General features: G+C 46.4%; 1 protein-coding gene across 2 annotated transcripts in view; it reads left to right on the top strand.

The window, feature by feature from the left end:
* The window catches only part of FAT3 (FAT atypical cadherin 3), a 648324-nt gene extending 633124 nt beyond the window's left edge, over nucleotides 1–15200 (top strand). The window contains exons 22-27 of one of the 2 annotated variants that reach the window (XM_068978441.1): nucleotides 3185–3338; nucleotides 5354–6006; nucleotides 10138–10251; nucleotides 13083–13142; nucleotides 13874–13909; nucleotides 14578–15200. In XM_068978441.1, coding sequence (XP_068834542.1) covers nucleotides 3185–3338; nucleotides 5354–6006; nucleotides 10138–10251; nucleotides 13083–13142; nucleotides 13874–13909; nucleotides 14578–15200 — 1640 coding nt within the window. The remainder of the gene's footprint in view (nucleotides 1–3184; nucleotides 3339–5353; nucleotides 6007–10137; nucleotides 10252–13082; nucleotides 13143–13873; nucleotides 13910–14577) is intronic. The other variant, XM_068978442.1, reaches the window with a different exon arrangement.
* Nucleotides 15201–16825: the final 1625 nt, after the last annotated feature.

The following is a 16825-nucleotide window of genomic DNA, read 5'->3' on the forward strand; positions in this document are numbered from 1 at the left end:
TGGGCTGACTGCCCTCCCCATCCTCATCAACGCTGTGCTTTGCAGATTCCTGGTTCTCCTGCCCCTCCCTTTAGTCTAAAAAGGAACTGACTTCCTTCTCACAAGTCACTCTCTGTCTAAACAACATGCCACCCTCACCAAAGACTAGCCAGGTGACATAAAGGAGCATTTTTTCCCAGTTACAACTGTTTTCAGCAATCTCCACTTCCCTTTAGGTGAACAATTTCCCAAACTGGAGAAAAAATTGCCCCAAGTCAGCAGCAAAATTTGAAGCGAGCATCCTGCCCACAGACTTCAGGCCAGCTGTCTCTGGACACAGCTTGCATCAACAGTGATCTTTCTTTATAAATTAATTCTCTGATGTTTTCACTGCATACAATCATGATGTCCTCCTGTATGTGAGAGTTCTCTGGAGTGTGGAGTCATTACGGAGAGCATACACTATTTCAATCTACAGATTATTAATTATCTTACACCTGCAGAGATCAATCTACAATATTCCAATATCAATCACTGACCACTGGGGGAAGCAGAGATTAACCCAAGAGCCCTTCTAATAACAGTGAGGATGGTTATTTGTGGACTACAGTAAATATGATGTGCTCATTGCATGCTGAGACCCACACACTTCTTCCACTACTGCCCAGTCCCCCACGTGTTAGAAACCAGGTATTCACCCTCCCTCTGAACAGGGGATAAGGGTCATTACTGTGGAAATTGACCCACCCAAGGATATTGACACAGTATCATAGTTGACAAGCCCCACTGATGTTGTCAGAGCTTCCTATCAGATTTCTACTTTTCTTCCACCCTGTTTTGCAGTATGAACTGATAAGCCAGGATTATCAGACAAGAAATGAAATCCTCTCATTTAGAAGATAAGGACTGCCTTAAGTTTCCCCAGAAAAACAGAAACTATAGGATAGATGAATAGATAGACAGATGATTGATGGATAGGTATATAGATTATAGATAGGTGTGGAGGGAGAGAAACAGAGAAAGAGAGAGACTGATTGATTTTTAAGAAATTTGCTCATAGGACTGTGGGACTGGCAAGTCTGAAATTTATAGGGCAGGCCAGCCAGCTAGAAATTCATGAAGAGCTGATTTTTCAGTCTTTGATTTGAAATCCTCAGAGCTGGAAATTCAGCCAAGATTTCGGTGTTGCAATCATGAGGTAGAATTCCTTCTTCTTAAGGCTTTCTTTTGAATAGGTAAGATCCACCCACATTATTTTTCCAATAGTCATGTATGGATGTGAAAGTTGGACTATAAAGAAAGCTGAGCACTGAAGAAGAATTGATGCTTTTGAACTGTGGTATTGGAAAAGACTCTTGAGAGTCCCTTGGACTACAAGGAGATCCAACCAGTCCATCCTAAAGGAGATCAGTCCTGAATATTCATTGGAAGGACTGATGTTGAAGCTGAAGCTCCAATACTTTGGCCACCTGATGTGAAGAGCTGACTCATTGGAAAAGACCCTGATGCTGGGAAAGATTGAAGGTGGGAGGAGAAGGGGACGACAGAGGATGAGATGATTGGATGGCATCACTGACTCAATGGATATCAGTTTGAGTAAACTCCAGGAGTTGGTGATGGACAGGGAGGCCTGGTGTGCTGCAGTCCATGGGGTCACAAAGAGTCACGACTGAGCACCTGAACTGAACTGAGCTGAACCCACATTATATAAGATAATCTGCTTTGTGCATGCATGCTAAGTTGCTTCGGTCATGTCTGACTCTTTGTGACCCTATAAACTGCAGCCCACCAGGCTCCTCTGTCCATGGGATTGTCCAGGCAAGAATACTGGAGTGGATTGCTATGCCCTCCTCCAGGGGATCTTCATGATCCAGGCATCAAACCCACGTCTCATTATGTTTTCTGGATTGGCAGGTAGTTCTTTACCACTAGCACCACTTGGGAAGCCCAATCTGTTCTACTTAAAGCCAACTCATTGTAAATATTAATCACATCAACAGATACCTTCAAAGCAACATCTAGACTAGTGTTTGTCCAGTAACTGGGCACTAGAGCTTAGTCAACTGGACATAGGAAGTCTGCCTTCACAGAGACCAAACCTCAGAAACAGATAAAAGCCACTTGGAAGAAACTATACAGGGAGAGTGCTTCATTAACATATTATTAATATCTTTAGAGAAATAAGAGGAGATATTATAACCACAAAACAGGAGCCAGATAATATATGTTTTAAGAAAATAAAAGCTCAACGAACAAAGTAAGAGCCTTTGGAAAAATTCAGCATATATGAAAATTTCAATAAAAGTTTCAAAAGATGATAAACTCAGAAAGGAAGGCAAAACCCCACAAAGGTGTAATATAAGAGAGAAAAATAAAAATTAAAGAAAATCCAAATGATCTGACATCCAAACCATAAAACTTCCATAAAGATAGAACAGAGAAAATAAAGGAAAGGAAATCATCAATGAAATAAAGAAAATTTCCCAAAGTTGTTACGATTTACAGCTTGTGAGATCCCACTGAGTACCCAGGACCGGTTGAAGTAAACCCACACGAAAGTGTACATCATTGTGAAAGCTCAGAAAACTGGGCACAAGAGAAGGCCTTCCAAATTGTTAAGAGCGGAAAAGAAACCAGGTCACACACAGGAACCAAAATGACTTTGGATTTCTCAAAAGTAACACAGGGAATTGCTTAGAATTCCATGCATAACTTAATTATTTAAAAAAGATGTAATAATGGAGTAAAAATACATTCAGCTGTGTGATGTCTCACTTGACCTCATGCACACCCCTTCTCAGGAAGCTGTTATGGAAGAGATCGAATGACATGAGCACAGTACCTAGATAAAATCCTACATAGAGACATCCTATCTGTACAGTAGCAGTGTGGTGGGGAAAGCATCTTCCTTCACATCCTCATCTCTGTTCTTTGGATCTGTTCCCTGGGTGTCTTTTTACCGTTCTTACTATCATTCATGTATGTGGTTAATTAGATGAATTTCTGTGGACTAGCATGAGCTACAAACCCTTACGTGGCATTTTTTTGGCAAGATGTGTTCCAAGTTCAAAATAACCCATTTGCTAATCATCTTTGGAATTTGGGCCCTGTTCAGAGGAATTAGGAGGCCCTGTTACGGCAGAGTCTGTGCACGCTGAGCAGCAGCAGCAGCATCCATGGCTCACGAGCTCCTCTGTTTCTCCAGGTTATCAGTGTACTTGTCTCTCTCAATTCACCGGGAGAAACTGTGAATCTGAGATCACAGCCTGCTTCCCAAACCCCTGCCGGAATGGAGGCTCCTGCGACCCCATAGGAAACACTTTCATCTGCAATTGCAAAGCTGGGCTCACTGGAGTCACGTAAGTGCGATTGTGCAGTTAGTCTTTTTCTACACTGCCTCTTTGTGCTAAGAAAACAAAACTAACTGGGGCAAAATATCCCCTACTGATAGGATGGGCAAAGGGTTAATACCTGTACATGAAGAGTGCTTACCAAGGCCTAAAATGTTATTGGGGTTATCTCTGGGGAGTGGGATTATGGGTAAATTACATTTTTACTTTATCCTTCTCTATATTTTCAAAAAGTCATATAAGTACTATGTGTTATATAATCTGTAAACAATTCTTTTAAAGAAAGTCATCTATGACCGTAATGTTTCCAGTATAATTCTGAGACAGATATGCTATGCATTTCCCCAGAACTCATCAACTGGACTTTACTGCCTAGGGTTTTATGATCATCCTGAGAAACTAAAGAGTTACCTTTCCTTTGAAAATCTTTTATTCTCCCAAGAATGAGGAAAATTAAAGTGTTAGCCAAATGGAAAGGGAATGTTTTCAGTTCTGAGTAAAACACCACTTTAACCATCCTTGATGGTTTTAGAATTATATGTGTGTGTGTGTGTGTGTGTATATATATATATATATATATATATATATAAAATCTCAAGCAAAGTGATATTCTAATTACAGATCAGTCTTATGTATTCATTAAAGCAAATCTCCTGAGGACTTTACCAGGAAATACTTAGCTGACTTTGAATCGTTGGATGTAATTTAAAGTAATAAAGCTGCATTTATTTTTAACTACTCTGTGATTCTGACTAATTTCCAGCTGACCTGGCCTCAATCTGTTCACATTAGGGACGTTTGACTACATTTTAAAAGGTGGATTACCAAAGATATACGTGATCGGACCTTTTAAAATGAACATGTCAGAACAACTGCAGAAGTAGAGGGCAAGGAAGAGGAAAGACTATATTCTTAAATAACGTTAAACTCAGAGGAAGACTTACATGTTTGCCTATTTTAACTATACTCAAAGCAAGTTATGGATTGCCTTAAAGAGATTAAAGTTGATTTACTTTTCATTAGAATGCCTTAGTCATTTTTCTCCCTGCTAATCTGAGTTAGCATTAGCCTTTAACAGAAACACAGGGACTTCCCTGGTGGCCCAGTGACTGAGAGACCACACTCCCCATGCAGGGGCCCCAGGTTCTGTCTCTGGTGAGTTAACTAGATCCCACATAAAGTAAATGAAAATAAATTTTAAAAACCTAAGCATAGAATCTGGAAGATAAACATTGCTATGTAGCCCTCCACCCACTGCCTACATATGCCCCATTACCCTAGCTTCCCAGAAAGACCAAAAATTACTATGTTTATTAGAGGGAAATGTCAGAATCAAAAACTTTCTTCTCCTGGGAAACTCTGTATAGGGTGTCTAGGTTCATAGCTCTTTATATGCAATTCTACAATCCCCAAAGCTCTAAGAAGTAAAAAGATTGAGAATATAATCGTGGCAAACATTTGCTGGCAAAACCAAGCAAACCATTCCGAGGCTATTCTAGTCTTTATTTCCCTCATTTAGTGTGACTATCCATATGTTTCACTGTAGAAACACTGGTATATTTGGTGATAGGTCCTATGCCAGTTTGTGGGATGGGGTGGGTATTTTACATAATATGAAAGACACGTAGTGTATGTCATTTCTAAAATTGCAAAATTTTGCATTCTGAGATCCATCTGGCCCCGAGCATTTGAAGACCAGTGTGTCTTCAACAGCGTTTCTGTTTTCTTTTTCCACACCGTCTCTTCTCTCCCAGGACAGCCCTTTCCTCCTCACCCAGCCGGGTAGGTTCAGAGTACGGGAGAGAGGGCATTGGCTGGTTGGTAGGAAGCCCTTCGCGTGATGAGGCCGTCCTGGGTGGGCATAGAAAGCTCATGCATTTCCCGTGTACCCAGCATGACGTCATTTCTGTGTTGCTTCAGGGGCCCCTACAGGGGCTTTTTACCTTTCTGAAAGATGTCCGTGTAAGAGCGGATGCCCGCCGACCCTGCTGTTTAAGAGGGGGCTTTTGTGTTCTGTCGCAAAGGTGTGAGGAGGACGTCAACGAGTGCGAGCGGGAGGAGTGTGAGAACGGCGGTGCCTGCGTCAACGTGTTCGGCTCCTTCGTGTGCAACTGCACGCCGGGCTACGTGGGCCAGTACTGCGGGCTGCGGCCGGTGGTGGTGCCCAACATCCAGGCCGGGCACGCCTACGTGGGCAGGGAGGAGCTGATCGGCATTGCAGCGGTGCTTCTGGTCATCGTTGCCCTCATCGTCCTCTTCGTCGTCTTCCGCAAGAAGGTCTTCCGCAAGAGCTACTCCCGCAACAACATCACGCTGGTGCAGGACCCCGCCACGGCCGCCTTGCTCCGCAAGAGCAACGGCGTGCCCTTCCGGAGCCTGCGCACCGGGGACGGCCGCCACGCGTACCAGGAGGCCGGGCCCCCGCAGGTGCCCGTGCGCCCCATGGCCTACACCCCATGCTTCCAGGGCGACTCCAGGAGCAACCTGGACAAGATTGGGGACGGGCTGGGCGGCGAGCCCCAGGAGATGACCACCTTCCACCCCGAGTCCCCGCGCATCCTGACGGCCCGGCGGGGCGTGGTGGTGTGCAGCGTGGCCCCCAACCTGCCCGCCGTGTCCCCCTGCCGCTCCGACTGCGACTCCATCCGCAAGAACGGCTGGGACGCGGGCACTGAGAGTGAGTCCGCAGGAGGAATTCGGCAGCAGAATTCTGAGCGACCCCAGAGGCACAGAGCTCTCCTTAGGACAGGCCCGGACACCGAAGGTTCACACCAGCTCTGAAATCTTGCTATGGTTCCTTTCCCCATTTACAGATGGGGAAAATGAGGCTTAGAGAACGTACATAAGGTGCCCACAGTCTCAGAGTTCATTAGAGGCTGTTGGTATTCCAACCCGGGGCTGCCAGCCTCTGAAACCCATGCTCTTCTCATAACAACATACTCTTGGCAGTAAACCAAGCAGGGTAGCCATATACGCGGTATACAGGAAGTGTGCTCTGGAAGGTCAGAGGGCAGTATTTCCAGTCTTAGGGAGAAGACTTGAGAGGAGCAGAGGGACACTGGAGCTGGACCATGGTGGATTAAAAGTCCAGTAAAAGAAGAGTGTTCCACATAGAAGCACCCACAAATTCAGAAGGAGAGCAGGTCCTTCTGTTTGGCTGGAACGCAGGGTCCAGGAGACACGCAGGAAACGTGGTCCAGGCCAGATGCTGGTGTTTCCCTCTCCTCTTGGCCTCCTGGAGCAGAATTGTAGGCCAAAGGAAGACCCACAAGTGCAAAGGCCCTGGGGTGGGAAAGACTTTAGTATATTGAAGAACATAGACAATGTCAATGTAGTTGGAGTTTGGTGAGCAACACTAATGGAGAATTTTAAGCAGGAAAGTAACACAATATAATTTCCATTTTTAAAAGATGGTTCAGACCAATCCGTGGAAAAGAGACTAAGCAGAAAGTAAGTGAGAAGGAAGCAGTTACTTGGCCTCTGCGAACATCTAGGCGAGAGGTAGTGATTGTTTTCCCTGCTCTAGTATCAGTCAGGCAAGCTCTGTTGTATCCTATGACTTTTCATCAGGCCTAGTGGCTTTATATTCAGGCAGCAATAATACCCTGGGTGGCTGGAGTTTCCAAAGGCTGGGGATACAGTACTCTGATACATGTCGGAGCAGAAACAGGGGGAGACTGGTTTTAAATGAAGCTAGAAAGCACCTGTAGTCAAGGAGATAAAGGGTTCCTCCATGGAGGAAGGGAGCATGCCTCCTGGTGTCTTTAAGCTTTGGCCACCTCATGAGAAGAGTTGACTCATTGGAAAAGACCCTGATGCTGGGAGGGATTGGGGGCAGGAGGAGAAGGGGATGACTGAGGAGGAGAAGGGGATGACTGAGGATGAGATGGCTGGATGGCATCACCGACTCGATGGACGTGAGTTTGAGTGATTTCGGGAGTTGGTGATAGACAGGGAGGCCTGGCGTGCTGCAGTTCATGGGGTCGCAAAGAGTTGGACACGACTGAGCGAATGAACTGAACTGAAGATTTGAGCGGAAACTGTCTGAGAGGGCCTTCTAGAAACAGGAAGCAGCTCAGTTACTGTAGGAGACACAGAAGGGGTCTCCTGAGGGGTGTCTGGCTCGGTTGTTTAGGAGGAAGGCAAGGCTAGAAGTAAAAGTTTGGATGCCAGCTACACTCAAGATGATTGGATCTCTGAGAGTGTGAGTTCACCAGGGGAGCAGGAGCAAAGAATATGCTCAGTTTGGGCCACTTGCAAATGCCTGCATGTGAGAGGTAGGCAGGGGCTAGGGCCAGGAAGGGAAACACGCACCGGCCACAAAGAAATAGCCAGAAAAGCAGAAAAGGCAGTGAGCAGAAGTTAAGGGTATCAGTAAGGTCAGCAGGGTTCAGTCTCATAAAACCATCCAGGAGGATACAGTCTTACACAGAAAAAAATAGATATACTATGCTTACCATCTGGATGTTTCTTAGTGATCTCAAGAATGTTTCCGTGAGTTTCAAGACAGAGTCTAGTGTGCAACGGTTAAGGATGAAGAGATTTGGTGAGAAAACAGAGGCAGCAAAGCCACCACTGCTGTGCACTGAATCGTTTCCTTACGTCCCACGCTGACCCACATGGGCACCAGTTGGAGGAAGGATGAGTGAAATAACTTGCCTACATTTGATTCCTGGGTTGGGAATATCCTCTAGAGAAGGGATAGGTACCCACTCCAGTATTCTTGGGCTTCCCTGGTGGCTCAGCTGGTAAAGAATCCACCTGCAATGCGGGAGACCTAGGTTTGATTCCTGGGTCAGGAAGATCCCCTGGAGAAGGGAAAGGCTACCCACTGCAGTGTTCTGGCCTGGAGAATTCCATGGACTGTATAGTCCATGGGGTTGCAAAGAGTTAGACACAACTGAGCGACTTTCACTTCACTTCATGAGCAGTAACTAGGAAAGGGAGGGATAGGATTCGAACCTGGTGCATCAGGTTCTTTTACCAAGACTACTCCTGGAACTTTTACAGGGAGGAGGAAGAGGCACAGGAGAGGGAGGGTCTGCTGATGATGGCAGAGAGCCTCTACACATGCCATTCTAGTGCGACCCCACTGCTGAGTCCGCCGTTAAGGAGACACACTTATACTTCAAGTAGCCACCCTTGGGAGAAGGCAATGGCACCCTACTCCAGTACTCTTGCCTGGAGAATCCCATGGACAGAGGAGTCTGGTAGGCTGCAGTCCATGGGGTCACTAAGAGTCGGACACAACTGAGCAACTTCACTTTGAATGGCAACCCACTCCAGTGTTCTTGCCTGGAGAATCCCAGGGACAGGGGAGCCTGGTGGGCTGCCATCTATGGGGTCGCACAGAGTCAGACACGACTGATGTGACTTAGCAGCAGCAGCAGTCACCCTTGGATTTTACCCGTAAATATATTCTCTCTCAAATTATCTGTAGAGTTAGACTTCACTGCGGCCTTGCTAAATCCTCTCTTTTACTTAGCAGTGAAAAATGGGGGGCTTAAATAAATGGAGGAGTACAGAGAGGAGTTTCTGCCCAGCACTGTGCTCACCAGGGTGGGTCACCTGGCATCTCCTCCCTCCCATCAGCTGTGTTCATGGCTGAGCCTGGACCCACTTTGTGCTTTTCCAAGGCACATCTTATTTTCTGTGGTGTGGCTCCTGACAGGTGAATTTCTCCCTGGCATCTCTCTCCACTTAGATCAGCTGTTTATCAACTGATTGTTTTGCTGTGGCTCCAGCCTCTTGTGGCAGAGGGCACGCCGCAATGCCCGTTCCCACCACCACCTCGTGTGGAAGAAACAGTGATCCCTCTAGTCACAGAGAAGAACAACCGTTCCTGAAGCAAGAGGCCCCTCTCTCGGTGCCGTCACACTCTGTAATGATTGGAAGTTTTCCTGCTGATCAGTTCCCTCCCCCTACTTCGGAATGTGACAGCTTTATTTCCAGACTCCACCTCAGGCCAAAACTCATGCGGCCCCCTAAAGTATTGTTGAGTTTTTATGGAATACATTTCCTCCTTTGTTAAGCAAGGCAGCACTAGCTGGTGAGACAGTCTCTGGGCGACTAATTCATTTTTCACTTGACAACTTGGAGATAACGGGTTATTTTCCATTGCTTCCTTAGTCCATCAAATAAGACAGTAGCCCTGTAGTGTGTGTGGCTGTGTGGGTGTCTATTGGTATGTGTGTGTGCAGGCTGTCTTTGTGCGGCAAAGAAAGGGGAAGTGTGTGGCTAACAGCACGTCCACACCACCGACTACCCTCCTGCCAGAGTGCCACGTGCTGTCATTCCCAAAAAGTGGTGTGACACTGCCCTCTAGAAGGCAATGCGGAAAACTTCACTCACTCCCCAGAGATGAAGTTTGGAGACCTGTAATGATATTCTTGCCTATAAAATATTTATACCCCTATTTTAAAAATAATCTCGCCTAACCTGGTGTTGACACCACGTCGATCCATGCAAATGATTTAAATGAACTCTGAATGGCAAAACCCAGCCCATTCCATCCTCCCTTCACTCCTCACTCAGTCACTCCCCTTTGAAGACAGAACAGTGACTTTCGGCTGTCAGCTATTTGGAAGCTCATTTGCCACGGGTTAAGGGTTTCAAATCCATAATGTAAATCTCTTGATTGACAGACCTTTGCCCCCAATGGCACAATCAATTTTCTACTGTGTGGCTAAATTCTTTTCTCTAAGCAGATGAAAGCGCCCCAAGAAGTGAACTCTGGCAGGGGATGGGGCTGGAAGTATGCACAAGGTAACCAGTGTCATTTCTGCTTTCTCTCTGGCTGTCCGCGAAGACAAAGGGGTTGATGACCCGGGAGAAGTGACCTGCTTTGCAGGCAGTAATAAAGGCAGCAACTCTGAAGTTCAGTCCCTGAGTTCCTTCCAGTCGGATTCGGGCGACGACAATGGTAAGAAGTCCTGGGATTTGTTTCCCCTGCAGGACCGTGTCTCCTGTGCTGGCAGCCACTGGTTGAGGGGAGGGTGATGGGACCTGTTTCATTTCCTGACCTGATCTTGGACTTCTGCCCATGCTCACAGCTTTTTGGTAAACTCCACTATTGGGTGTTTTCACAGAAAAAGCAAAGCTCTCATTGAGCTTCCCCAGCTGTGAGCAGGCGCAGAAGGAGACGAGGTTCCCCCAGACCTCCAGTAATGCGTCCTCTTTGATTTGGGTCATGATGGAACTAGCTTATACCAAAGAATACTCTCTAGAAAACTGTGATTTATTTCCTGTTTTAACTCGTGATGATGTCTTCACTGTTCACTCTACATCCAACCTCCACATCATTAGAAATTCGTTCAGAGGCAAGACCTCCTTCCAGTAGAACCTACTTCCCAGAGAGGCAGTGCCTTCATTCAGTGGAGAACCCTTGTGATCGTGTGGGATCATGAGCTTTTGGAGACTCTAGTAGACATGATACATCCACTCCTCTGAAACTTGCAGATGGACCCAAAATGGTGCACCCAGTCCCATGTGGCTCATGAGCCCCACTGACTCCACAGCCACCACCTCCACCGCTTATGAGCCTCTGCTTAAGGAGAGGGCGTTAATTCTGGACTTGGTCTTCTGACCTGAGGAACCAGGCTTGGAGACTGGGTTGATACCCCCAGGAAGGGGAGGGGAGTAAAAATGGTCATGAAACAGTGAGAATTTACCACATGGTGGTGAACCAAGAATAATTTCCAGTAGTCATCAACAGACAGGCAACCTTATCTTAGTCGATACCTTATGCCATTTTCCCATTTGTCAACAACTGGTAAAAATGGAATATGTATTAATGTATGTCATCATTCAACCCTAAACCCTTGCAGAGTCTCTTGAGCACTGACTCCAACACTGGGCGTTCTGTACCATAAAGTACAAAATGAAAACAACACAGTCTTTGCTGTCCCCCACTCCCACCCAACAGGTAAAGATAGAAACAGGGGAGCCCCAAGACCATAACATCAATCACGGAAGTAAAACAGTCTGCTTTCCCCATTAACTACCCCCAGTCCCTCCCACTTCCTTCCCAAATCCCTGGCCCTCCTGAGAGGTGCAGAAACTGTTGGGCAACAAGCCACGCTGACTACAGACTTCTTCCAGGCTATCTCAGAAGGTCAGAGGCAGGTCTCCAGATCTGTTTGCCTTGGTGTTTACCCCCTTATTCAGCCCTACCAGAAGAAGAGCTGTCTCTGGTTTGTGTTTCATCTAGAGGCACCCAAGAACATAGTGTTTCCATCTCTGGACAGCAACTCCAGGGACGATGTCTGGTTGACTACTTTCACAGTCTCTGCTTCATGACACACTTGAGTTTTCATGCTTAGCATTCTAGGCTGGTCCATTCTAGCAGGCTTCCTAAAGTGTTAGGAATTTTCTTCCAATTAATATTGTTTTTTCCTCATTCTTGTTTTTTAAATTATGAAAGTATGATAACACATTTATAGGAGACTTGGAAAAGACAGAACAAAATTACAGGTAATTTCACTATATATTACAATTTTTTTAAGTAAATTAAGGTTTTCAGTTGGCGTTTCAATATCAAACTCTGAAAAGTTAATGGAATGAATATACTGAAAAGTAGAAGGACCTGAGGGCTTCCTTGGTAGCTTGGATGGTAAAGAATCTGCTTGCAGTGAGGAGACCTGGGTTGGATCCCTGGGTTGGGAAGAGCCCCTGGAGTAGGTGACGGCAACCCACTCCAGTATTCTTGCCTGGAGCATTCCATGAACAGAGGAGCCTGGCGGGCCGCAGTCCACAGGGTCTCAAAGAGTCAGACACCACTGAGCGACTAACACGCGCATACAAAGTAGGCCTGAAAAGCACCAGGAACCAGTTCAACATAATTAAGACTTATACAGTTTTCACACAATATCAGGGTACAAATTCTATCCAAGTTCCCATGGGCTATAAACTAGGAGACACTGGAATATATCCAGGGACATAAAACAAGGTGCAAAAATTTGATGGTCTAAAGGTATTGAAATCATACAGAATCTGTTCTCTTAATCACTGTGGAATTATGTTAGAAATCAGTATCAAAAGATACTTGAAGATAACCCATAAGTTTTTAAGAGTAATATGACATTTACAAAAAGAGATCTTCGACTTAGGCCTTCTACCGATTGGTTTAAGCCTGATCACCTCTCCAAAAGCTTCTGGTATCAGATGCTAAGGTGAACCAGGTGGGCACAGAAATCTCCTCCCCATTTCCTGACTATTTCAGAGTCCAAGCTCCCATCTACACTTTGCGGGTGGGAGCCGGGCCTCGGGTCGTCCCAGGCTGCCGGTGGCGCCATCTGAGGGCGACACCATCAGTCCTGCAAAGGTCATCGTCCATCACTGGCATTTGGCTCGGAGTAGCATGGCTGTCCAGCAAGTAATTATCCCTGGGAATAGTGCAATCTTCCTCAGAGGCTTTGGGAGTTACTAATGAGATATTAGCATGAGCTTATGAGCCTCTGCCTTCCTAGATTGATTTCCCTGGGCCACGAGGTGTGAGTTTATGGCATGGCAATTCCTGCCAACCATGCCTTTCAGGAGGACTGGCCCTGGATTTGCTGCTGTTTCCCTTCCTCTGAGAATCCCAGGGGATAAGAGTGTCCACTGTAGCCCAGTAGATGGACTGTGGGAAACTCTGGGTACTTGCGTGCTGTACCTTTGTTGCTGCTGTGCTGTTGTTGAGAGTGCATGTTCAGAAGACATGACTAACCTGAGACTGTCCTTCTCCTCCCTCCTGTCGTCTCTCCTGGCCACAAGCATCCATAGTGACTGTCATTCAGCTTGTCAACAATGTGGTTGACACTATAGAGAATGAAGGTATTTACTGTTTTCTTCCGTAGCATTTCTTTGGGCATCTACCTTTTTAGGAAATACTGCTTCCTTGTTACTTTGAAAAAGGATGATTTTATTTTATTTTTTTCAAATATAGTTGTACAGTATTATGTATGTTTCAGATGTACAACATAGTGATTAATACTTTTTGAAAGTTATACTCCATTTATAGTTATTATAAAATATTGGCTATATTTCTGAGATGTATAATACATCCTTGTAGCTTCTTTATTTTATGAACTAAGGGTGATTTTAATCAGCTGGCAACAGTAAAAAGGTGGTTTCAAATGAGACACTGAATGTCTCTCTCCAAATTAGAGTGAATTTTACAGTAAAAAAAAATCCAGTTCATAATTTTTTCAATATGTGAGATACTCTTTTTACAAAATCCCTTCCCAGAGAATAGCCACTTAGTTGAAGTCCAGATTAATACTAAGTTCATTCTTACATTCAACATGATTGAGCACCTACCGTGAGCTAGGGATATTTAAGAAATCATTCAAAGCTACAATATTATGGGGGTTGATTTCAATCAAGTAACTTTCATTAGGGACTGAAAACTATCAGGGCCTGCTATAGATGGGTTTTTTGGTTTGTTTTGTGAATAACAGCAGGGAGAAATAGGAGCATGGTTAAGAGCCATCTAGAATGTCCTGTTGTACCCACTTCACATGCCTTGGACTGTCAGTTTCACTTCTCCCTTTGTGTTTAAACAGTGTCTGTCATGGATCAAGGACAGAACTTCAACCGAGGTGACACTGCCGCGCCCCCAGCACCGGATGTTCCTTATGCGTTAGAAATTTCTGAGTTTGCGCTTACGCTGTCCGTCTCCCTCCATCGTGTCTGAGTGTCTTTGACCTGACTTTTGCACGTTCCAGGAGTCTTGTGTGCCCTGACTTTTGCACGTTCCAGGTGTCTTGTGTGCTCGGCACTAGGGGTGAAAGCCCCGCCCAAGTCTCCCTCCCCAAGCCTCTCCCTTGCCCCAGTCATTCATTCATTTGCACGGGTATCTCCTGCCCTCCTGCGGTCCACAGGAAGGCTGGTGCATCTTGCCTCTTAGAGCATGTTGCCAGCCTGGCTCTGCACTTAGCCTGCAGCTAGAAAGGGGGAGTGGAGGGGAGAGCCTTCTAGAGCTGTGTTTCCACAGTGTGCCCTTGCTCACCAAGGCTTATGCCATGACGAGTGGGAGACGCGGCAGCAATCAGGCGTCCTCCTCAGAGCTGCCGCTGCCTGTGCCCCCTGGGCAAGAGCACGGCTGGGCCTGAGAAGGGCCCTGCAAAAAGCATGGGGCTGCGCCTGGCTTCTTAGCTGTCTCCTGGGTATTGAGAGTTGCATGCCAGGTCCCCTGCCCGCGGCTTTCTGCGCCCTGTGCCCAGCGCTGCCCTGGAGGAAACTAACTGCCCTGGCTTCCCTCTCACAGCCTACCACTGGGACACGTCCGACTGGATGCCCGGGGCCCGCCTGTCTGACATAGAAGAGGTGCCCACCTATGAGAACCAGGAGGGCGCGGCGCCGCCGGGCAGCGCGCGGGGGCTGGAGAGCGACTACTACCTGGGGGGGTACGACGTGGACAGCGAGTACCCGCCGCCGCACGACGACGACTTCCTGGGGCAGGACCCGCTGCCGCCGCCGCTGCCCGAGGACTTCGCGGACCAGTACGACAGCCTGCCGCCTGCGCGGCCCGGCTCGCTGGCCGGCACGCTGAGCCCGGGCTGCCGGAGGCGGCCGCAGTTCCACCCCAGCCAGTACCTCCCTCCGCACGCCTTCCCCCACGAGACGGAAGTGGGGGGCCCGCCCGCCGCCGGCGAGTTCAGTACTTTCGCCGTGAGCGTGAACCCGGGCGCGGAGGCCGCGGCGGGCCCCGCAGATGGCGTGGCCCTCTCCTTGCACAACTCCCGGGGCCCCTCGTCCTCCGACGTGTCGGCCAGCTGCGGCTTTGACGACTCCGAAGTGGCCGTGAGTGACTATGAGAGCGTCGGGGAGCTCAGCCTCGCCAGCCTCCACATTCCCTTTCTGGAGACCCAGCAGCAGACCCAGGTGTAGAGGCAGTGCGGAGCCCGCGGGCTGGCACAGTGCGCAGAGACCGGCGCGGCTCGCCGCTCCGTGCAGCAGGCAACGTGGTATTTTCAGCTGGAAACTCCTTCCCAGTACTGTCACGAGCAAGCTCGACTCCGCTTGGGTGAAAAAGAAAGGCTCACACATTGTTTCTGAGAGGTGACCCATCGCCCGGGCAGCGTGTGCCTGCCTACATGACCCAGCAGGTGCACCGAGTTTTTCAAGGGGGAATCAAGCTCCGCTGTGACGTTAGACGGCCCATCTGTCTGCTTTGTGCAGTCTTGTGCCCTGGGAAGTGTTACAGCGTCGGTCCAGTCCTTGCAGTATTAATAACTGGCAGCAAGCCAAGAGGCTTATGTTGCATATAATTTTGAGCCAATGGGGGGAAGTGAAAATAGTAGTTATGACTGTTGGAAAAGTTAGTCTCTTAGGCAAAAGCAAAGAGGAACGACCATTATTAAATAAGAAAATGGGCTGAAGCCTTTCAAATCAACTTTTTATTTTTTTTAAATAAGCTACCCAATTTTCAGCTATAAAGTTAGGTTTGGGTAACATGTTTAGTATGCTTAGTTAATTTTGTTTGTTTGTTTGTGTTAAGCATCCGAAATAATATAGTTATATTTTATGATCATTGAGAAAGATATCAATGAAGAGGAATACTTGAGATATCTGGGTCCCATTTGGTAGGTTGAGGGGAAAGTTAACATTGTGGAAACATTGAAAAGAATGTGATTATCTGTCTTTGTGTTTTTCAGTAAATATTCTTGACTGTAACTACAGTTTTAACATTGAGGCAGAAATTGGCATTTGTTCTGAGAATCAGGAAATAAAGAGACAAAAAAGAGGAATATTTTAGTACATTGTTCCCTAGAATGAGAGATATTGAGAGGTTTAAGCAGAATTCACAAATTCAAGGAAAAAAAGAAAATTTAATACTTCCAAAGTTTTCAGCTAGATAATCACAGTTCTTGATAATGCAGATAAAAGGTGTGTGTTTTAAATTGGTGGCATCATCACTATAGATGCGATTTTGTGTTTTTAAAAAAGGAGAAGAAAGATTAGTTATTGTGTATAAATTATAATTGTGTGTGTGTCTGGGCCTATGTACAGATATGTGCTTGCACTCAGTAAGGCTGCTCTTGAGGAAAAGTGACAGGAAGGTTTTAGGATACAACCTGTGTTAAAAATCCTGCCAGCAAGGCCAACCTTCCAATTTCTCTGATCTTGATGATATTAGAGAAACACCAAATGCCATATTTTTTTCCGATTCAGTTAACTTTATTTTGGTATTGCCGTTTATATTAACTTGAAGCAAAACTGAGCTTTTTTAAGGAAGAAGACAAAACAGTATTTTGTTATAATTTTTCAGAACTAAACTCTTATTTGAAAAAAGTATGAAGTTTCATTACACCCTGCCTTTTGGTTCTCCTCTCTTCTGACATGCGGGCTTTGACCTTGAGTTTCCAAAGTTGCCAGGAGAATCATCTGACAGGAAATACAGTAACTCGAAGCTTAAAGGTGATGAGCTGAGTAACTTTACTCTTTTGCTTCAGTCAGCTCATGGGCACGTGCACAGAGGCCATGGTTAAATGAATGCATATTTGCACTCTCTG

This window comes from Capricornis sumatraensis, chromosome 8 (assembly GCF_032405125.1).
Source record: "Capricornis sumatraensis isolate serow.1 chromosome 8, serow.2, whole genome shotgun sequence".
Lineage (NCBI taxonomy): Eukaryota > Metazoa > Chordata > Mammalia > Artiodactyla > Bovidae > Capricornis > Capricornis sumatraensis.